Here is a 20,641-nt window from a genome sequence, read left to right on the forward strand (position 1 = left end):
GATTTCATGTCTGTGCCTATGCTCGCCGTCTACCCTGAGCCTTTTGTGTGGTAAATAGCTGTTTGCCTTTTAAAGCTCAGCTTAGGACTCTTCTTGTGTAGAAGCTTGCAAGGGAGAAAGAATAGCATGCTTTCTGTTGTTTGTTTGGTTCATCGCAGCGTTGATAGGAATACTTTCTGTTTGAGCTTATTATGCTTTTAGTTTGCCTTCCTCTGCTAGTTGAGCATAATATTTAGTAATGTTTTTTAATTTTAAATTTTATTTGATATGTGTGGATGTTTTGCTTGCATGTATATCTGTACAGTGTGTGTGCCTGGTTCCCACAGAAGCAAGAAGAGGGTTTTCGGATTCCCTACAACTGGAATCACATAAGAGTGTGAGCTGCGCCCGGGCGTGGTGGCACACGCCTTTAATCCCAGCACTCGGGAGGCAGAGGCAGGTGGATCACTGTGAGTTCAAGGTCAGCCTGGTCTACAAAAGTGAGTCTAGGACAGTCAAGGCTACACAGAGAAACCCTGTCTCAAAAAAAAAAAAAAAAAAAACCAAAAAAAGAAAAAAAAAAAAAAAAAAAAAAAAAAGAGTGTGAGCTGCATTGTGGGTACTGGAAATTGAACCCGGGTCCTCTGGGAGAACAGCCAGTGCTCTAACTGCTGACCTGTGGCTTTAGCTCCTGGGCAATCTCTTGCCTCAGCTTCCTGAGTGATAGATTTATACATGAAAGCCACATGCCCAGCTGAAGAAGCTTTTGTATGGGGGAAAAAAAAAGAATTTTTTATGGCTTTTTGTCTTTAATTTGTGATTCTGGGGATTGAGTTTAGGGCTTGCACATGTCTTCAGTTGTAACACTATTTGGATTTGGGTGGTCGGATCAATCTCTTCAATGTCTTTGACATCTTTTCCTGAGCCCAGCCCTGTGAGTCTGTAACTTTTGCCTACTGCCATTAATCTTTCGTATTTCTTTAGGTCCACAAAGCCATTACAGTTCCCAGGCCCTTCACCACTGACCACACTACACAGATTCCTGAATGGCCAAAGAATGTGTCCATCCATCCCGAATCATCAGAGCATTCCAGTCCTGCGTCCAGTACTCAGCACGTAAAAAGCACTGAGCACAGTCCAACTGGCACCCCTCTGACAGCAGCTCCCTCCGACAGCTATGCTAGCCCCATGCCTCAGGCCTCCTCCCAGAGCACCTCAGCACCGCAGCCAGGTGAGGCCCTCCCTGCTCCTGTCCTTGGGATATGAGGAGCATGTGGAGCATTTGATTAAAATGTTCCTGTTTAGAAGAGAGAACAGAGGAGCCATGCCTGACTATTTAGAGACAAAATAACCCTGTCTGTATCCCTGAAAATGTGTGGGATTTGGAGCCCAACCTGGGGTACTTTATGGAGCGCATTTTCTCAGAGCCAGATGCTACTGGGAGTTAAAGGCACAGATTTGCAGGTGTCGTGGTAGACATCTGTTGTTTTGGGGGTGGGGGCAGGAGAACCATGAACTCAAATCATCCTTGTCTGTGAGTTTGAGACAAGCCTGAGCTACATGAGACCGTCTAAAACAAACAAGCAAAAACACCAATGGGGAGTGTTTGATGAGTGATGCTTAAAGAGTGAAGACAGAGGTGCAGGAACATACAGCTCTGATGGCACCGTTGGCCTCTCAGAAGCCTGGCTGTGGGTTCTGGCCTGATTTGCTGGCCTGATTCTCAGAACGTCTTTATTTCCAAAGCAACCAGAGAAAGGAGCTTAGACCCAGAGCTTCCCCTTAGCAAGCCTGCTTTGTGGGGCGGGGCTGAGGTAGGAGGTAGAGATCATTCATCAATGGCTAATGGGTGAGCCCAAAAATTCAGGGACAAAGCAAAATCAACGAACACATTTCGCCCCCGCCACTTTCAGTTTCCTAGGGTCTCCTTTGTTGGTAACGGAACAGGACACTGTAGTTCCTGTCCTGACCCTGGGTGTGATGCCTGTGTTCAGGTGATGCCTGCCGATTTTCTGTGTAACTGGAGGATTTGGCTTGTACTGTGTTCACTAGCTAATTTTGGTCAGTTATAATTTCTCTGAGTATAATGGTGGCGGCTGCTGCTGCTGCTTCTTCTTCTTCTTCTTCTTCTTCTTCTTCTTCTTCTTCTTCTTCTTCTTCTTCTTCTTCTTCTTCCTCTTCCTCCTCCTCTTCCTCCTCCTCCTTCTTTCTTCTTCTTCCTCTTCTTCCTCCTTTTCCTCCTCCTCTTCCTGCCTCCTTTTTTTCCTGAAAGTTACTCTAGAGAGCTCTTACTCCCTTTCCTGGGGCAGCTGCAGGCTGCAGCTTCCATAAAGGATGGCTTCATTTTTCTCTAAGTGCAATGTTCCTGAGCAGAGGCAGATAAATCTCCAGCTTCCTATTTGTCTGGGAAGCCCTTTCCACCTTAGCCTTGGAAGACAAGTTGACTAGCCTGTTGTTTGCTGTAAGGTCTCCTAGAATTGAGGCCTCATATCATGTCAACAATTATTGCCAGAGGAATAGGACTGAACCAGTGGTTTTCAGTGCTCTGACCCATATGCTCTCCTCAGCCCTCAACAACAATATTGAGAAACTCAAACACATAGGAGATAGGTGGCAAATAGTGTAAGACTAACACCTTACACTCAACTAGGAGAGTAACACTGTGAGTGTTTTAGAAAGATTGATATATGTGTCACAGCAAGACCGATGGGCTGGAGTAAGTGGGGCACAAGAGGAATTCAATCTTGGAATAATCTTAACTGTGAACAATGAGCCACGATGAGTTGTAGCAGTTAAGAAAAAAAAGTGGGTCCTTAGAGTGACCTTTGCCTTTTTTTATTATATATCTTATTAAAAAGGTATTTATCTGACAAAAGTAGCCATTGAGACAGAATTTGAACTCTTTCTTTGTCAAGTAGTACATAAAGCAGATCTGGAGAAAGACGTTAGTTGGAATGTACTGGAGAAGAAATTGGCCCTAAATCTGGTGCTGCACTGAAGTGCTGCTAGGTGGGGGCAGTGGGCAGGAGTGCGTGCCACCAGCCCGACAGCTGGGGATTACACTCTTCTTAGATTTGCCAAGCTGCAGCTCACTGATGACCATGAGAGACCCTTTTCAACGGAAAAGTGGACACTGAATCAGACTTGAGGGGATTAGAACGTAGACAAGTAGCAGATGAAGATGGAAAGGAAGTGGAGACACAGCCATGTGGGTGTGCCGCTGACTACAGTGCTGTCACTTCATTCCAGCCGTGAAGGAACTGGTGGTGTCTGCAGGGAAGAGTGTCCAGATCACCCTGCCTAAGAATGAAGTTCAGTTAAATGCTTTTGTTCTCCCGGAACCAGAACCAGGTAAGGTTCCCCTTTGGGAAACATTTTAGTTTGCACTTGTATCTATAAGCCTCACTTCATTTGCTTTTGCAATAGCTCCATGAAGATGGGGTGCACATGGGGGCACACAAATCTGCATGGGCACAGGAGGCAGGGTTCTGCCTGGCTAGAGGTCAGTGGCTCTGTTTTCTTAGCAGTGCTGGGTCCTGTGTATGCTAGATTAGTGCTCTGCCATAGAGCTACCCCCTGCCCCAGCCTGATGTCAAACCAGTGTCAAATCCTAATTCACTCATTTGTTAGTTTAATTATTTTAAGCAAATGATTCCTGAGTTTTTAATTTCTCAATAAAAATGGGAACAATAATCCCTATTTTACAATGTTACCTTAAAGGGCAAAATGTGGCAGCATCTCAGTGCCCTTGTTCAGTGCCTAGCTGATGCTCTTCAGTGTGAACCTTTTATATAAGATTGTGTTGTGTCCATCTAAAGAAGAGCAAGGCTGGGGATATAACTCAGTGGTAAAAGGAGAAGAGGCAGGAACCTAGTTATTCTGTTTATTTTGGCTAAACAACTAATAAGTAGAGATGTAGCGCTTCAAGACTGCTGCTAATACAGATTTGTTACTTGAAAAAGTCAGGACTGGGAAGATGGTTCAGTGCATAATGGCTCTTATCACTAAGCCTGATGGCACAAGTCCCACAGCCCACATGGTAAAAGGAGAGAACTGATACCTTCATGTTGTCTTGTGAGCAGGTAAATTTAACAGAAAGCTTTTAAAGAAAAAAAAAGTACAAGCTTCAACCTGGCAAACAAAATTTACGCTTATAAGTTATGTGAGTTGGTGATAAATTCACTGTTTAAGCTCTTTTAGTATTAGGATTCATTTCATATTTTAAGTGTATGTTAATATACCAAATTTGACTCATAAAACAAAGATAATCTCATAAGACTACCAGTGACAAGGACTAAAGCATTGAAAGTGATTGGTTTGTTTTTGTGTAACTCATATTAAAAGGCTGATCAAGTAAAATATGCTTTCCTCTTTCAAGCAAGCCCTTATATTTTATATTTGGCTGCTTCCAAGTCACTGTTCCTTGTTGTTGGGTCTGGAGAGACGGCTCAGTGGTTAAGAGCATGCTCTCTGTATCTAGAGGACCCGAGTTCAGGTCCCAGCACCTACACTGGGGGGATTATAGCCACTTGTAACCCAGCTCTATTAGATCTGATGTCTCTAGCCCACAGGGCACCTACATTCAGTTGCACATACCCCAACATTACACATAATTTAAAAATAATGAAAATAATTTTTTTTAATGGATTCTTTGTCATTTTGGAGAAAGAGCCTCACTGTGTTGGCCTTGAACTCATTGAGAGTCACCTTACTCTGCTTCCCCTGTACTGGGGTCAAAGGTGTTCACTTGGTTGAATTCAGATATCCTTTGTTGTTGTTATTGCTGTTGTTTTTCGGAACAGGGTTTCTCTGTGTAGCCTTGGCTGCCTTGTAGGCACTCACTTTGTAGGTCAGGGCTGGTCTCAAACTCACAGCTATCTGTCTGCCTCTGCGTCCCAAGTGCTGGGATTAAAGGCGTGTGCCATCACACCTGGCTTTGTTTTTATTTTGAATTTTTATTTTATTTTATTTTTGGTTTTTCAAGACAAGGTTTCTCTGTGTAGCCTTGACTGACCTGAACTCACTTTGTGGACCAGGTGACCTTGAACTCACAGAGATCTGCCTGCTTCTGCCCTCCTAAGTAATGGAATTATAGGCAGGGGCCGCCACACACCCAGTGAACTCAATATTCTTTTTTTGCTTTTGTTTTTTGAGACAAGGTTTCTCTGTGTAGTCTTGGCTGTCCTAGACTCACTTTGTAGACCAGGCTGGCCTCAAACTCACAGTGATACGCCTGCCTCTGCCTCCCGAGTGCTAGGATTAAAGGTGTGCGCCACCACGCCTGGCCCTCAATATTGTTAATGTGGGATTCTAACCCTGAGTAGTTATGTATGCAGAGTATACTTTCCCAGAACTGGGATCCCTGTTCCAGTTTGCTATTTTTGCACTTCCTTATCAGTTCACTCCACTTTTTTTGTTTGTTTGTTTGGTTGGTTGGTTTGGTTTGGTTTTTCGAGACAGGGTTTCTCTGTGTAGCTTTGGCTGTCCTAGACTCACTTTGTAGACCAGGCTGGCCTCGAACTCACAGAGAACCCGCCTGCCTCTGCCTCCCGAGTGCTGAGATTAAAGGTGTGTGCCACCATCCCCCAGCTAAAAAAGATTTTTTTCATGCAATATATTTGATCATGTTTTTCCCCTCCTCCAATTCTTCTCAATCTCCTCCACCTACCTACCCACCCAATTTTATGTTTTTTTCTCTCTCTTTCAAAAGTATAATCGTAGAAAAAAAGAAGAAACAAAACCAAACAAGAAACAACAACAAAAACCCCATTAAAAATAAAAATAAACAAGTAAAAGACCAATAAGATGGGGGGAAAAAAAAAAGATCAAAATAAAACAAAAGGAAACAGAAAGCCTGTAAAAAATACCACTGAGTTTGTTAACTACTTCTGGGCATAGGCCTTTAGTGTGGTTTACATACCCAGGCCGACTCCACTGGTGAAACCTGATTTTTTCTTGCCAAGGGTTTCAGTTACAGAAAGCTTCTTGATTAGGGGTGGGGCCCTCTGTCCACTTCCCTCTCCAGTGCTGGGACCCCATCTGGCTTGAACCTGTACAAGTGGCCCATATTACCACAATCACTGTGAGCTTGCATCTGCATCAGTCGTGTTTTAACTGTAGTGATGTTTCTTTTATTACTTGAGTGCTCTTAAGTTTGGTACATAAATATTTAGAAGTGTAATATCCTCTTGGTGGCTTTTTCTTTTTTTCTTTTTTTTTTTGAGACAGGGTTTCTCTGTGTAGCCTTGGCCATCCTGGACTCACTTTGTAGACCAGGCTGGCCTCGAACTCACAGCGATCCACCTGCCTCTGCCTCCCGAGTGGTGGGATTAAAGGCGTGTGCCACCACGTCCGGCTCGGTGGCTTTTTCTTTTGATTATGTTGTATCCTTCTTTATCTTTTCTGCTTAGTTTTTTATTTTATTTTATCTTATTTTTTGGTTTTGTTTATTTGTTTGTTTGGTTTTGGTCAGATATTAAAATGACTACACCTGCTTGCTTCTTAGGTCCATTTGCCTAGAATACCCTTTTCTAACCTCTTACCCTGCCATGATAACTGTCCTTAATTGTGAGGTGTGTGTGTTTCCTGAATGCAGCAGAAAGATGGATCCTGTTTTCTCACCCATTCTGTTAGTCTATGTCTTTTTTATTGGGAAATCAAGAACATTGAGAGTTCTCAATGAACAGTGCTCATTGATTCTTGTTATTTTGTGGTTATACTGCCCCCCTCTAATTTATTGCTCTGAGAGTCCTTATACCTGGTGTCCTCTTGGGTGTGGTTAACCTCTTCAGACTCAAGTGTTCCTTTTAGTGGCCTAGCAGAGCTGGATTGGTTTTATTGTGGAATGTTTTTTCTTCATTGACTGTGATCAGTGGTTTTGCCAAGCATAGTCGTCTGAGCTGGCTCCTGTAGACCCTCAGGGTTGGCAGAACATGTGTCTAGGCCCTTCTGGCTTTCAGTGTCTCTGATAAGAACTCAGTTCTTATTCTGTTGTTGTTGTTGTTGTTGTTATTGTTCGTGGTGGTAGTGGTTTTTTGTATTTTGTTTGTTTGTTTTGGTCAGGTATTATTCTTATGGGCCCACACTTATATATGAATTGGTCTTTTATTTTCTTTGAAGATTTGAGTATTTTATTTTTTGGTTTTTTGAGACAAAGTTTCTCTATGTCACAGCTCTGGATGTCCTGGAACTTGCTCTGTGGACCAGGCTGGCCCCAAACTAACAGAGATCTGCCTATCTCTGCCTCCTGAGTGCTGGGATTAAAGGTGTGCGCTACCATGGCCCAGCTCTAGTATTTTCATTATTATGTGTCGTGGGGAGTATATTTTTCTGGTCTAGTCGATCGGTATTCTGTATGCCTTTTGTACCTTGATAGGGTGGGGAAAGTTTCTTCTGTGATTTTTGTTAAAATATTTTCTGTGCATCTGACCTGGGTTTCTTTTCCTTCCTCTATTTCTATTATTCATAAATTTAACCTTTTCATAGTGTCCCAGATTTCATGGGTGTTTTGTGCCTGGATTTTTTTCTTTTTTGAATGAGCTATCCATTTCTTCTGACTTGTTATTTGTTTGGTTTGTTGTTGTTATTTGAGAGAAGGTTTCTAGTGTAGCCTTGGCTGTCCTGGAGCTCACTCTGTAGACTAGGCTGGCACTGAACTCATAGAGATACACTTGTCTCTGCCCCTCACATGCTGAGATTAAAGGCATGTGTCACCACCACCCAGCCCGTTTTCTGCCTTTTCTTTAAGACTTGAAATGCAGCCAGGTAGTGATGGTTCATGCAGAGGCAGGCGAATCTCTGTGAGTTTGAGGCCAGCCTGGTCTACAAAGTGAGTTCCAGGACAGCCAGGGCTATTACATAAGAGAAACCCCATATCTATCTATCTATCTATCTATCTATCTATCTATCTATCTATCTATCAAACAAAAGACCTGAAATTCTCTGTTCCATGACCTTTCATGTGTTGAACTGTTTTCACTATTTCATTCATTTGTATTTTTATGGTTTTCATTAAGGTAGTTACTCATATCCTCGTTAAGGTTCTTAAATATACTCAGGATGGCAATTTTGAAGTCTTGTCCTGTGCTTCAGCTAAGTTCTCAGGGCCTGTGGCAGTAGGATCACTGGCCTCTAGGGAAGCACACTGTCTTGGCTATTCACGTTTGTGTTCTACATTGTGTCATAGGCGCCTGGAGTTATGTTTGAGATCTTTCTTTCTTTCTTTTTTTCTTTTTTCTTTTTCTTTTTCTTTTTTTTTTCTTTTTTTTAGAGACAGAGTTTCTCTGTGTAGCCTTCGCTGGCTATAGACTAGGCTAGCCTTGAACTCATAGCGATTCTCCTGCCTGTGACTCCTGAGTGCTGGGATTAAAGACATGAGCCACCACCACTTGGACGAGGTATTACTTGGCTTTGTTGAGTGGTGCTGTGTTCTGTGGTTGCTGTTGCCCTCTCTGGACCCTAGGCAGGTGGTGTGTGAGGTTCCTGGGAAAGAGTGCTTCTGAGCGTCAGCAGGTGACACAGAGGGACGGAGATGAGCTAGGAGGAAAGGCAGAGAAGGGCCTTGGGAAAGAGCTGAGAGGAGCTCGGTCCCACCAAGAGGCAGAGTCCCCAGGGAGTGGAGTAGGGTGGGAGGAGGGGCGCCTGCAGGCAGGAGGAGTAAGTGTGGAGCTGTAGGAATGAAAGGCTCAGTCCACCTTCTCCAGAGAAGCTCTGTCCTTTTCTTCCTTGAGTGTTAAGTTCAAGGTGAATGAACAGTTGCCCTTAAATATGGAGGTGAGGATAACACTTAGTTAAGTAGTGGTTGCTTCTGCTTCTGTTCTTTCGTGGAAGTTAGGCCCTGCTTTGCAGTATTTTTTCCCCCAACTTACATTTGTACACATATTTCTGAGTTTTTATCATATTGAAGATCATCATTCGAAAACACAGATTTGTTTCAAACTGTCCTCTGTCCAGGTTCTTTAGTTTTCTGAACAGGATAATTTCACTTTAAAAGTTGGGGCCACTGAGGCAGGACCCTGTCTGCGTGCTCTTCGTTCTGTTCTGCCCTGTGGCTCACTAGGACCTCTGTGTGGTTGGAAGGACTGGTTTGAAGAGTCCTGCTCCAGATCAGTAGTCAGCCTCCTGTCTAACAGCCCCTGAGCTGTGCACTCCTACCCAGGGGTGAGCTTCTGCCGATGAGGCGCCATTCACTCCTGAGGCTCTGACTAGGAATGTCATTCCTGTTTTGAAGTCTATTTTTAGCTTTTGAGATATAAAATTATCAGTTCCTAATCTATTGTGAATGTGTCTTCTGTGTGTGAATTTTTTAAAATTACAGTTTGAAGAATTACTGAAGAATTATCTCATAGCATGAGTTCTGACTATTGCTGCTCCTCTGCCTCTTCATGCTTGACCCCTGTATGTGCACATCTGAGAGTAGCTTAGGATGAGACAGGCCAAAGCCACACTAGTTTGAGGGGAGAGAGGAGAGGGCTTATAAAATAAAATTTGCTTCTCAGATTTTGCGGATTAGGCTATGTGATGAGCTTCATTTGAGCTCATTAAATAAACGTGTAGCCCTGGGACTTGGGACTTGCCTCCTATCTCTTGAGTAGAAACTAAAACTTCTACCCTATCCTGCCTTTCCCCAGCTGGAGATGCATTTGTCTCCAGTGTAAGGTTACTTTACTGGGGGGTTCCAGACAGACGACAGGCTTCTGTGCACACACTAGGCAGTGATAGTCTAAGCTGCAAATGAGGACCATTTAATGCTTCATTTGATCTTAATTAATTTCAGTGGGGCCTGTTTTAAATGGGCCATGCCCTTCCATCTTCTGCAGTGTGTTATTTAGCTCAGCAGGAATGAAGTAGCTCTTTTAACTCACTAGGGTGTGATGACCTCAGTGAGACGAGCATTGTTAGCACTGTGTAAAAAGCTATTTTTGAACCATGTTATTTAGAAGTCATTGCTGTTCTTTGTTGCAAAAGAAGTTTGTAGAAAATGACCTTTGTTCCCAGTGAGCTTGTCTCTAGTGGTTGGCAGGACATGGGTTTTCCATAAGAAGCACACCATGAACAACCTGATTTTATTTATTTATTTATTTATTTATTTATTTAGGATTGGCCCGAGGGTGGGTATGGGCCGAATGAGCACTGTTGAGAGAATGAAAGAGACCCTGGCTGTAGCTGAGTCAAGAGAACCCTTTCAGGAAATGCTTTGGCTTCCCTACAGACTTTGGGGTAGAATCTTAAAACTAAGGCTTTATCAGCATTTAAAAAAGTTTGTTATTGGCAGGCTGTGGAAGCGATTTGCTCTTGGCAGCCTTTTGTGAGTAGGTGCATGTTTTCATGGTTTTTCTAACTGCCCTTCCATAGGAGAAACCTACACCTACGACTGGCAGCTCATTACTCATCCCAGAGACTACAGTGGAGAGATGGAAAGGAAGCACTCCCAGATTCTCCAACTGTCCAAGGTGAATGGGCCTCCTTTCACTTGCAGGGCGAGGGCAGAGGAGGCAAGTCTCTGAAACAGAGAACGGTTTCCTGTCCACACGCAAGTTGGGGACAGTCTTTCAGCTGTGAGCCCTTCACAGGTCCCCATGGCGGACAGCCAGTGTTTACTATCAGAGTCTCAGATTGTCATGCTGGTGAGAAGACTGTACCAGCATGGTTGCCATGGCTGAAAACACATACTCAGCAGATCTGTGAGGTGACCAGGCACTGCAGGATTCCAGAGAGAGGCTAGGTTAATTGTCCACGTGACTGCACTGCTGGCTCTGCTGGCCAAGCCCCTCTGCCATTCAGAGTAGTTATGAGCAATAAAGTGTTCATGTGCTGTGGCCCAGCACTTTGTGCACTCAGTGACAGTTCATTGCAAACTGTGGCAGTCAGTTGGGATCATGCAGTGGATTAATCAGAGTCTTTCTGCATAGACCAGGCTGGCCTCGAACTCAGAAATCCACCTGCCCCTACTTCTGGAGGGCTGGGACTAAAAGCATGCCCTGCCACGTTCAGCCAAAATCATAATCTTAATATTCAAGAACAGTAGAGTTTAGGTGACACAAAGCAGGTAATTAAACAGAGGGTGCATGGTCAGTAATGGAGTCACTGAGGACCTGGGGCTTACAGTGGGTCGTGAAAGGGGTAAAGGCAAATACTCTAGCAGGAGAAGCCCTGGGTCAGAGCTGTCCGAGGTGGAACCTGCGCAGGGAGGAATGCCACATGGTCCCACATGTGAAGAGAACAGCATAAGTAAAGTGGCAGAGACGCAGATCCTGGTGGCAGAGCTTTGGATGCCTTTGAGTCTTGTCGTTAATTTTTATTTTGTGTGTGTGGTATCAAGTATGACAGTAAGTGCCTTTATCTGCTGAGCCGCCTTGTTGGCTTTACCTCTGAGTCTTGTCTATAGAGCAGAGAACCTGTGAGAGACGTACTCAGATTTTCAGTTTAGAAATATGGCCTTTCATAGATTGGTAGAGATAAGACTCCAAGAGGGAAAGTGAATGAGGAATCTATTGACAAATTTAGGTAGGAAATGATATTATCCTAAATAAAAACACTGAAATAGGAAATTAAAACAAGAAAGCCAGGCATGGTGCCACATGCCTGTAATCCTAGCACTGTGGAGGCAGAGGCAGGAGGATCTCTAGGGGTTTGAGGCCAGTCTGGTCTACAAAAGCAAGTCCAAGACAGCCAAGGCTACAGAAAAAACAAAAACAACAACAACAACAAAAACCCAAAAACAAAAAAAAAAGTTTTTGTTCCATTCAGACCACATAGCAGACATACTGTAATTATTTTACTGAATTATTCCTCTTTTAAATTTTGTTTTTGTTTGTTTTTCGAGACAGGGTTTCTCTTGTGCATCCCTGGCTGTCCTGTACCCGCTTTCTAGACCAGGCTGGCTTCGAACTCACAGAGATCAGCCTGCCTCTGCCACTCTGAGTGCTGGGATTACAGGAGTGTGCCACTGAGCCTGGCTGATAATAGGTCTTAATATATTTTACAAATAAAAAAAATGTTTAAAAAGAAATGTCCTGGCCAGAGTTCACAAAGCCATGAAGTGATGGGTCACATCTAGAACCTTCCATCTCTCTCTCTCTCTCTCTCTCTCTCTCTCTCTCTCTCTCTCTTGAGACAAGATTTCTCTGTGTAGCCCTGGCTGTTTTGTACTCCCTTTGTAGACCAGGCTGGCCTCAAACTCACAGAGATCTGCCTTCCTCTGCCTCCTGAGTGCTGGGATTAAAGGTGTGCACCACCACACCCAGCTAGAATCTTCCATCTCTTAAGCCCATGCTTCATTCATAACTACTGTGATGAACGGCTGAGTGGCCAAGGCAGTGGGTAGAGACAAGTGGACAAAATTGAGACACTAGATGGAGATGTTGGGGAGGAGAGAAGTCCGGGGTAATTCTAGCTTCTAAAATTAGACTTTTGGGGTAGATGAAATTAAAAGCAAAGAAAATTAAAACATGCTTGAAGGAGATTTACAGAGGGATGACTAATTCATTTGAAGCAGAGTAATCTAAGGTACACATGAGATACTTGGGTGAAGCTCACCCATTAGTAGCTAGAAGAAAGGACTAGAGGCCAGGAGACAAATCTGGTTCAAGGGATAAGTTTGTACACCTGCCTAAGGTTGAAGCTGTAGTCATAGCTAAGGTCTGCCAGGGAGAGCATGTGGGTAGGCTGGGGTCCAGGGGCACTCTGTTCCTCAAAACACGGGAGGCAGAGGGCATGGAAGGAGCAAGGTAGAGAGAGAGAAGCCAGGGACAGAAGCATTTTGAGGAGAGACTGGATGATTAACATTCATCCAGAAAAGATGAAAATAAGAAAACTTTTATTTTCTTTCATGGTGTTCATTTTAATCATAACAGGAAGAATTTAGAAACCACCCAAGTATTTAACAATGTGGAATGCTGTGTGAATTATGACACATAAATAATGTCCTGTTCTACAGTCCTCCAAATGAAAGAATGTTAAATATACTATATCATAACTGGGAACATTTCTTATGCTAAATTAACAGAATAAAGAACAAGAATGACATACTGATTTTTAGCTGGACCCCAGTAGCGATGAAATTTGGCCTGGGATAGTGACAGGTCCATGACTAGCTCTGAAGAAATGAGTGTATGCCTTTAATCCCATTACTCTGGAGGCAGAGGCAGGTGGATCTTAGTTTGAGGCCAGTCTGGTCTACAAACAACAAAAACAAAGCAAAACAAAACCAGAAAGAAAGGAAAGAAATGAGCTGGCCAAAACTACTTTTTTGTAGCCAGGCATGATGGTGCATGCCCATGTCTTTAGTCCCAGCACTTGGAAGGCAGTTACAAAGAGAGTCTAGAACAGCCAGGGCTACACAGAGAAACCCTGTCTTGAAAAACCAAAGAACAGCTGGGTGTGATGGCACACAGCACTTGGGAGGCAGAGGCAGGCGGATTGCTGTGAGTTCAAGGCCAGCCTGGGCTATAAAGCGAGTCCAGGACAGCCAAGGCTAACACAGAGAGACTCTGCCTCGAAAAACAAAAAAACAAAAACCAAACAAAAAAGAAGAAGAAGAAGAAGAAGAAGAAGAAGAAGAAGAAGAAGAAGAAGAAGAAGAAGAAGAAGAAGAAGAAGAAGAAGAAGAAAAGAAAACCCCAAGAACAAAACAAAAGCAAAAACACCAAAACTATTTTTTGTATGTAGTTAGTCAAGGATTAGAGGAGACAAATACTAAACAGTGGCATGTTGGGCTGGTGAGACTGTGGTGACTTTACTGTGTTCCCTCTTTGTATTGTGTTTCTACAGTTAGTAGAAAGTGGAGAGGAAAGTCAGATATTTAAGAAGTACTTTGATTTTTGTTTGTTTCTTTGGTTTATGATGATGATGATGATGTTTTGCTTTATTGGTTTTTGTTTCTTGTTTTTTGTTTTGTTTTTTTGAGACCCTGGATGTCCTGGAACTTACTCTGTTGACCAGTCTGACCTCAAACACAAAGATCCACATGCTTCTGCCTCCCAAGTGCTGGAATTAAAGCTCTACACCACCACTGCCCAGCCTATTTTTTTTTAATTAAATGTAGTTTTGGATGTATGGGTGATTTGCCTGCATAAATATCAGTACCACTTGCATACCTTGGGCCCAAGGAGACCAGAAGAGGGCATCAGATCCCCTGGGACTGGAGTTACAGACAGTTGTGAGCTGCCATGTAGGTGCTGGGAGTTGAACTCAGGACCTCTGGAAGAGCAGCTAATGCTCTTAACCTCTGAGCCATCTCTCTAGCCCTACCCGTCTGTTGTTGTTTGTATTTTTAATAAGATGCTTGTCTTTGAAGACATGATTTTTAAAATGAGTTTTAAATTATCATCTATGTATCTATTTATATTCATTGCTATTTTACCTGGATGTATATCTGAGTGAGGGTGTTGGATTCCTTGGAACTGAGTCACAGACAGGTGTGAGCTGCCATATGGGTGCTGGAAATTGAACCTGGATCCTTGGAAGAGCAACCCGTACTCTTAACTGCTGAGCCATCTCTCCAGCCCCTTGAAGACATGATTTTTTAAGATGACATAACTGGGAAGTGGGGTGGCTGGGTCTTTAGTGGTTTCTCTGAGAAGAAAATGGGAAATAGAGAGATTGAACCCCTTTTGTTATAGATATAGCCAGTAATAAGAGTCACACTAAAAAGCCATGTTTCTCATTAACTTAACCCATCTTTAATCCCGTTAGCCAGTTTACTTTTTTCCACTTTGAAAATTGTGCAAGAAGAGAATGCAGGATTTAGGCCAGGAATGTGCTCTGTTGTCCTAGCCACAGCTTCAGCTCCTTGCAGTTATCTAAAGGGTCTTGTCTTCTCTTGTCAGCTGACTCCAGGCCTGTATGAATTCAAGGTGATTGTGGATGGTCAGAATGCCCATGGGGAAGGCTACGTGAATGTGACAGTGAAACCAGGTACACTTCCATGGCTCCCTCTGCAGGACTTCTGACAAGGAGATCTCACCTCAGGCCTTTAGATTCCTATTCTTTTTTTGGGGGGTGGTGGTGGTAAGGGGAGATACTGTATTCTATTTATTAGGCAATTCCTAGCCCATTTTGCTGGGCACAGGAACATTAGTCACTGGTCTGTACCCTAAGGCCCAAGCAATGACCTGTCTACCAGAGACTCCAAGTGGGCAGGGCCCAGGTGTGGTAATTAGCAAACCTGAGAAGCCTGAAGCCCTGGAGAAGCACACAGGAGGCCTGGCCAAGTGTCTTCCAGAGGCCCTTTGTTTAAACACTACCAGTTCTTTCACATTTGAAACTCTGTCCTGAATCCATACTGTGCTACTCTTAAAATGTGCCTGTTGGAGCCGGGCGTGGTGGCGCACGCCTTTAATCCCAGCACTCGGGAGGCAGAGGCAGGCGGATCGCTGTGAGTTCGAGGCCAGCCTGGTCTACAAAGCGAGTCCAGGACAGCCAAGGCTACATAGAGAAACCCTGTCTCGAAAAACCAAAAAAAAAAAAAAAAAAAAAAAAAAAAATGTGCCTGTTGGTAGACCCCGGGACAGTAGCAAGGCACCAGGCTTGGCACTTGACAGACACTGGAAAGAAGCTGGAGATGAGTGCCGTCCTGGCACAGATGTGTGCCACCTGCCTCCTCTGCTGGCACAACCCAAAACAAGGTTCACCAGACATTGTCTGTGTGGCCTGCAGGCTAGGACTGTAGCTCAGTGGTAAGGTGCTTGATAGCACGAGTGACGCTGTGTGCCAGGCTCAGCAGGGCAGAGAAACGAAAGGCCATGTGTGACTTCTGGTCAGCATGAAGACCATTTGGTCAGGCATCAACAAAAAGGCTAGTGTGTTTGCATCTTACAGTCACTCAGGTAGACTAGAGTGGTCTGTGGCTTTCTGTTCACTCAGCCATATGAGCCTGACGTGGTCGTCTCTAACAGTTGAGAGGTTATTGCATCTCTAGCAGACCTGTATCAAAGGATACTTTGCTTGCTAAAGTTTTAGTGCTCATTTCTTGTCTACCTCTATTTGGGCTAACCCAAAAGTACTGACTGGGAGCCATGGTACTTTCCCTATGCTTGATACATGTGAGCACTGAAAGAATGTCTAGGGCCTAGAAGTGATGCATTTATTTCAGTCTAGCTCTCGGGAGGTTTGAGTTAAAGGTCAGTCCCACTACATAGCTAGCAGGCTATGTGCTAGCATGGCCTTAGGAACAGCAGGTTTGGAACAGGCCTGACCAGGTAGGTGTCTCACAAGCCTGGTCTTGTTACTTTCCCATCTGGTGATGCTTCATGCCTCACTTACCCATTGCAAACTGATTTATGCTAGCTAGGCAGTGGTGGTGCACACTTTTAATCCCAGCAGTTGGGAAACAGGCAGGCAGATCTCTGTGAGTTCGAGGCCAGCCTGGTCTACAAAATAAGTTTTAGGACAACCAGGTTACACAGAGAAACCCTGTCTCAAAAGAAGGAAGGAAGGAAGGAAGGAAGGCAGGCAAGCAAGCAAGCTAATTTATAATCAGCATAGATGTGGCCTCCTACAATTTTACATCTTCTCTCCTGATTTCTTTTGGTCACTTTCTTGCAGAGCCCCGTAAGAACCGGCCTCCTGTTGCTATTGTGTCACCTCAGTTCCAGGAGATCTCGCTGCCAACCACTTCCACCATCATCGATGGCAGTCGTGAGTATCTGTCTTGAGTACTGTGGTCACTGTGAGCTCTGGGACCAGGTGTGTCCATATTCTACTTAGCTCAGCCTTTCTAACTGTGTATGGGGAGGTTAGCTGTGTAGACCAACTGACCAGATAGTTACTAGTCAGGCCACAGTTAAAATCTTGTTTGAAGTAAACATTCTACTCAGAGAAAATAGGATTGTGCATACATTTAGAATTACTTTAGTTGAAGCCTGCTGGTTTTCATATTTGCATAGATGATGTTTCCTTTGTTGTACAAATCAAGTTCTAGGCTACATCAGTAACCAAGAAGACTGCCCTAGGGCTCTTCAACAGACATGGCTGCCTAAAGGCTGTTGTTAGCCTCCTGGAGAGGCTCACTGTATATCCTGCCTGGGTCTATATTCTTTTTGTTTTGGTTTGGTTTTTTTGTAATGCTTTTTGGAGATTTATTTTCATCATTTTAAGTGTCTGTAGGGGTGAGTGTGCATGTGGTATGTGCATGGAGTGCAAGTGCTCAAGGAGGCCAGAGGAATTCCATTCCTTAGATGGAGCCAGAGTTCCAGGCAGCTGTGAGCTACCTGATAGGGGTTCTAGAAACTGAACTCTGCTCCTCTGGAAGAGCAGCATGTACTCTGGAGCCACCATCTTTCTAGCCCCTGGGTTTTTATTAATGTGACTGTGGATTGAGGTTTCTGGAGCTGTGGGTATGACTCAGTGGTGCAGTGTTTGCCTATAGTATGCACAAGACCTGGTTTAGTCCTCAACACCAGGGAAAAAATAAAAAACAACCCCTAACCCAGTCCTTCCCCACCACTCTCCCTGTCTTGGTGCTGACATGATTTTTGTCTGACAGAGTCCTTGTTCTGGCAGAGGACACTCAAAACAGGTTAAGCATTTTATATCAGTGGTTCTGCTAAGAGGAAGGGACCAGGGAGAAGCAGATGCCAGAGAAAGGGGACAAAGGTTCAGACACCACTTGTTGCGTTATAGTTTGGAGTAGGTCAACGTTGAATACTATGTAAAGACACCATGAAGAATGTCTCCCGGTTCTCCAGGCAGCTAGCGGGGTTGCTGCCCGTGTCTCTGCAGGGAGCTTTTCTGCATATTTGGAAACCGCACATGCAGCGTCTTTCCCCTTATTCACACAGCCACATGTCACATGCACCATCATTGTGATGAAGCTCCTGTACATGGAGGCTTTCTCTAATCAGTGCACGAAATGCTTATCCCTCTTGCAAAGGGGACTTCTGCTGAGCATAGACTGTCTTGGTATGAATGGTGCTTGTTTGCAGTGTCTGCTGGTAATTATTTAGATGACTTTTCTGTGATAAGCAGTGCTACCACAAATAATCTCAGCATGTTTAGCACATATGTTGTATTACAGATACAGTGTATCTGTACAATAAATTTCTAGAATTATTGCAGGAGCAGAGATACATGTTACCAAAGTACGTTGCATAGAGCAATGAGGTATATCAATTCAGCTAACATGAGGCCCCTTTATTTCCATACATTTATCATACTGTGCAAAAAAATTTTTTTATTACATTTTCTTATTGTATGTGCGAGGGGAAGGTGGTGCACACACGTTGAGGTCAGAGATGACTTGTGGCAGCCAATTCTTGCCTTCCACCACATGGAGTCTGGGGATTGACTCAGATGATTAGAGACTTGGTAGCTGAGCCATCTTGATGGCCTGAAGACTTTTTAAAAATCAATATGACAGGTTAAAAAATAGTATCTCAAAGAGTTGTTTTAATTTGCATTTCTTTTTAAGTGAGGTTTCAATATATTTAAGAATTATCCTTGCCAGGCAGTGGTAACACACACCTTTAATCCCAGGACTTGGGAGGCAGAGGCAGGCAGATTGCTCTGAGTTCCGAGGCCAGCCTAGTCTACAAAGCAAGTAGGACAGTCAAGGCTACACTGGGAGACCCTGTCTCGGAAAAAAAAAAAAAAAAAAAAAAAAAAAGAATTATTCTTTTTTTTCCTTTTTCATACAATAGCATTTTAACCTGAGGTTTCCTAAATTAGAGTCCTTAGGAAATGACACAGGAACATTCATAAGAGGCCAACTGATCCAGTATTCCTGGGGGAAAGACTGCTTTGAAGAGCGTCTAACTTTGTTTTTCCAGGTTGAGCTCTCTGTGTGGTTGCTTGCTTTGTTTGTATCAAGGCCCAGCATTCTTGAATTATAACTGATGTTCTTTGTGGTCCAGAGAGCACTGACGATGATAAAATTGTCCAGTACCACTGGGAGGAACTTAAGGGGCCTCTGAGAGAAGAGAAGATCTCTGAAGACACACCCATACTAAAACTAAGTAAGCTCGTCCCCGGGAACTACACCTTCAGGTAAATTAGGATTTAGCTTCAAGTTGACCATGTAGGAGTGACTCTGAAAATACCAGTTCACTGTGGAGTTGGTGGAGAATTTAGCTGCGTGGTGACTGATCACAATAGTGATACTTTCTTAGGGCATAATCTCTGTGCAGCACATTATCCTTCTAAAAGCCTTGTCTGGAGGACCCCAAACATCTCCAGGACTCGTGTAATTAGGGGAAGGGCTTGTTTTCTTGTGTCTTCTGTCCAACAACATCTGCAGGCTTTCCTTTCCCTCTGGGAGCTGCTTCCCTGAGTAAGATGCCTACAGCTTTCAGCTGCTTCCTCCTCCTCCTCCTCCTCCTCCTCCTCCTTCTTCTTCTTCTTCTTCCTCTTCTTCTTCTTTCTTCTTCTTTCTTCTTCTTCGAGACAGAGTTTCTTTGTGTAGCCCTGGCTGTCCTGAAACTCTCTCTGTAGACCAGGCTGGTCTCGAACTTAGAGATCCACCTGCCTCTGCCTCCTGAGTACTAGGATTAAAGGCGTGCACCACCACACCTGGTTAGCAGCTTTACTTTTCAGTAGCATTCTGAAAATGATTTGTAGAATCTTTCTTCACTGAGACTTTTTGGAAATTTTCATTCAAAGAAAATCCTTTGAAGAATTAGCATTGACATTTAGATAGTGTACCATGAGGCTGTAGGCTGACTCTAGTGCATTTCTTATGTTTGCATAATTTATGTTACAGTATATTTGTAATGAGCATCATGCACCTTATGTAGACAGTATGGTTAGATGAAGTTGTTTGTATTTAGCAGCTCCTCTGAGGTCACACAGTAGAAGTCAAAAGTCTCTCTTGGAGCCGGGCGTGGTGGCGCATGCCTTTAATCCCAGCACTTGGGAGGCAGAGGCAGGCGGATCGCTGTGAGTTCAAAGCCAGCCTTGTCTACAAAGTGAGTCCAGGATGGCCAAGGCTACACAGAGAAACCCTGTCTCGAAAAACCAAAAAAAAAAAAAAAAAAAAAAAAAAAAAAGTCTCTCTTGGACTTCTCACATACACACACACACACACACACACACACACACACACACACACACACACACACACACACACACACACACACACACACACACCCCTACATACTCACACACACTCAGACACACGTATATATGCACATAGCGCACAAACACACAGTACACAAACATGCATGCACACACACATACACAGACTCTTCACATAATATGTATACTATTCTTTGAATGTCCTTCTTAATCTTTTGGAGTGCTATCTGCCTTACAGACCTCAGTTTTCCTTCAGGCCCTCTGTAGTGTCTCCAGAGGAGAGAGCACAACTCATTCTTCCTTTTGTCCCCAGTGTCTTACCAGCACCTGTCACATTGTGGCTCATGCCTGGGTGTGTGTATGTCTCATGGGTCTAAGGTTCATTGAGTTCTAGACATTGTTGGTGACATGGAGCTGATATCGGAGCACAGCCTTACATGTGCTTTGACTGGGTGGGATTTTTAAGCAGAGGAAGGGACAGTGTTTTCCAGTGTAGTCTGGAGCCACCTCACTGGCTAAATGGGAATTTTAAGTTTGTTTTTACCTTCCATTTCTCCTATGGAACTTTTGCACTTAATATAAAATGCACCCTGGGCTGAGTTGATTTTTTTTTTTAAATAATGACAAATTTGGACATAGTGGCAAGACTGTC

At 43.8% G+C, this 20,641-nt stretch overlaps 1 protein-coding gene across 2 annotated transcripts in view; it reads left to right on the plus strand.

Annotated features, from left to right (window-relative positions):
* The window catches only part of Kiaa0319l (KIAA0319 like), a 106,999-nt gene that overhangs the window by 66,819 nt on the left and 19,539 nt on the right, over nt 1-20,641 (plus strand). For both annotated transcript variants that reach the window (XM_051171166.1, XM_051171164.1), the window contains exons 4-9: nt 964-1,210; nt 3,229-3,330; nt 10,333-10,430; nt 14,808-14,895; nt 16,525-16,617; nt 18,831-18,963. In XM_051171166.1, the coding sequence (XP_051027123.1) occupies nt 964-1,210; nt 3,229-3,330; nt 10,333-10,430; nt 14,808-14,895; nt 16,525-16,617; nt 18,831-18,963 (761 nt within the window). The remainder of the gene's footprint in view (nt 1-963; nt 1,211-3,228; nt 3,331-10,332; nt 10,431-14,807; nt 14,896-16,524; nt 16,618-18,830; nt 18,964-20,641) is intronic.

The sequence above is a fragment of the Acomys russatus genome, chromosome 29 (assembly GCF_903995435.1).
Source record: "Acomys russatus chromosome 29, mAcoRus1.1, whole genome shotgun sequence".
Classification (NCBI taxonomy): Eukaryota; Metazoa; Chordata; class Mammalia; order Rodentia; family Muridae; genus Acomys; species Acomys russatus.